Here is a 2567-nt window from a genome sequence, read left to right on the forward strand (position 1 = left end):
CGTACACGCTCAAACGCGCTGGCACGCCGTGCGCGTGCCGCTCCTGATTCACGCGTTACCTAAAGCGCTTATTCGTTACCTTAAAGTTGTTCTTATTTGAAAAGTAATGTTCAGACACAATTTTGCCAGAGGAAAAAGTTACTTTTTTTGGCACGAATAATCACGCTATGAATTCCGAATGCGCGAATTCTGAGACACCCTGTATAAGTAAGACTGATATGTCTCACACACACTCGTTATAATACGAATATGTTGCGCTATCTTACAACGATAATTTATAGTTCGTACCTATTATATTTAATTTTAATTTTATTCCAGTGCTGAAGAGGGTCGCTTTCGCAGAAACGTACAATTTGTATTTTTTATTATTGATTATTTTATTAAAGATCTGTTAATGATAAGATATTCATGTATATAATTTTGTCACACCACTTCAACGGCGACGGCTCATATTGCCTAAACGTTTTCCATCATGACATTCGTTTAATTTAAGATATCCAAATAATTAAATTATATAATTTTTCTTTGGATGACGATTATACTTGGCGTCTTTTTTAAACCTTTTTTTTATTAAAAATTTATTTTTTAAGGTGATATCACGAAGTTTGTAGTTTCAATTACACTGATCTTGTTGAAACATCTTTTTTTTCCGTGTACATATGAACTTTTGTATGTACGAGTATGTACACGGACCGGCGGAAATGCCGTCCGTGTCCGTGTGACTTGCACACAACGTCGGGTCTCGCACACACTCTCGTCTGTAGGTGAGGTTTCGAAAGTGGGGACAGCCTCTCACGATTGGACCATGACGGGGCTAGGCTGCGTTCAGAAACATCACCCGAGTGTCCCTGTTTATCATTTTATCCTTGTTGCTCTCTATATGTTAAACAAGGATAAAATGATACACTTATGCATTCGGGTGAAGTTTCTGAACGCAGCCCTGCGGGGACTAGCGGGGCTACCGGTATAGCGACCGTAGTGGGGAACCGTGGTGGGAGTCGCTGCGATCTACCATCCTCCTGGCGAGCCGTATAAGCGAGTGAGACCGCATTATGCGAAGGTAGCCTTTTGTTAATGCTGTCTCTATACGTGTGACCCGTACACATTGATCAGGCCCACGCACACATTCTCCTCTGTAGGTAAGCCATACACAGTGGCGCGCTAGCTTTTCCACGAGCTTTTCGATCGGGAAAGAAGTGACGAGAGCGTGCGAGGCCACACGGGACGCGAGTTCCCACACACGAGAACCTTCTACCGTTCGCTATACCTCAGGCGGGACATATAAACTCGCTACTCAACACCTTCCTCACTAAATAAAAAAACTAATGGTTGAAATGAGTAAGCCAATTTAGTCAAGTAGCTCCACAGTACACAGTATCATTACGCGAGTCGTTTGGGCGGCTTTCTTAAACGAGAAGATCGACGCATAGACGGAATTTCAGTTTGCTCACGCATTCTCGCATTATCTAGTATAGGTATGTTAGGCAACACTTGTGGGCCGTCCTCTGCTTGGTTGTTCATATCAGTTCCTTGCACCGGTGTTTCAATTACTTCCTCTGTCGGACCGTAGCTATCAAAACTTTCTTTTTCTACCTCCTCTGCTGCGGGTGTACTTTGTCCAATCTTACGTAATTGATTTATGTGGCGACGCACAGTGGGAAAAAAGGCACACTTTTTGGACAAAAATCGCTGGACGATGTAATTTTCAACCGATTTTAATGCTTTTTTTTAATTTACTCGTTATAAATTGCTCTACAATCGTATCGTGCCCTTTTTTTAAATTAGACCTTTGATTCAAAATGGTGGAATCAAAATGGTTATCAGAAATATGGAAATTGTAAAATATTGAATATTATTGTACCAAACTATCATAATTATATGCGAGTTTTAGGGATCCGTAATAATATATCTGTGTCAAAATGGTAATATTTGCCACTGAAAAAGACCTGAAGTGGGTCGAAATGTTTCACGACTCTTTGATATCTTTACAATATCAATACATTCAGATCGCGTTTTCATATTAGTACATATTACCCGATTATATGTAAATTTCACAATTTAACATAAAATTTATATAGCTGCCAAAATATGAAATTATAATCATTATGTAAAAATAAAAAATATAACACTAAAGTCCCCTTTTATTTATTGTCAAGATATCGGACGTGCCAGAATTTATATTTACTTTTATTATTTTGTTTTCTTTATTTTTGTTTTTATTTTTGTTTTTGTACTTTTATATTTTTGTTTTTTGTATTTTAATATTTCTTGTAAATAAATATATATTTTTTATTATACAGGGTGTCCTGAAATTCGCGAATCAAAATACCATAGCAAGAAAGTCGTCGAAAAAATAAATTAAAAAGTTATTTGCCATTTTTCGTTTCGAGCAGTAGTTTTTTTAGATAAAAAGGTTCAAAACAGGCTAATCATACATTACGGTTGAACGGAAACCTGTCCGTGAGTCGCGCGTCGATAGTGTTAATGCACTAACACTATCGACGCGCGACTCACGGACAAGTTTCCGTTCAACCGTAAGTTATGATTGGCCTGTTTTGAACCTTTTT

General features: G+C 38.1%; 1 protein-coding gene across 1 annotated transcript in view; it reads right to left on the minus strand.

Annotated features, from left to right (window-relative positions):
* Positions 1-1380: 1380 nt before the first annotated feature.
* LOC105557163 (uncharacterized protein K02A2.6-like) overlaps positions 1381-2567 on the minus strand; it is a 5728-nt gene continuing 4541 nt past the window's right edge. The window contains exon 2 of the mRNA XM_012004332.1: positions 1381-1601. Coding sequence (XP_011859722.1) covers positions 1381-1601 — 221 coding nt within the window. The remainder of the gene's footprint in view (positions 1602-2567) is intronic.

The sequence above is a fragment of the Vollenhovia emeryi genome, unplaced genomic scaffold (genome assembly GCF_000949405.1).
Source record: "Vollenhovia emeryi isolate VEMERY1.0 unplaced genomic scaffold, V.emery_V1.0 DF939587.1, whole genome shotgun sequence".
NCBI lineage: Eukaryota > Metazoa > Arthropoda > Insecta > Hymenoptera > Formicidae > Vollenhovia > Vollenhovia emeryi.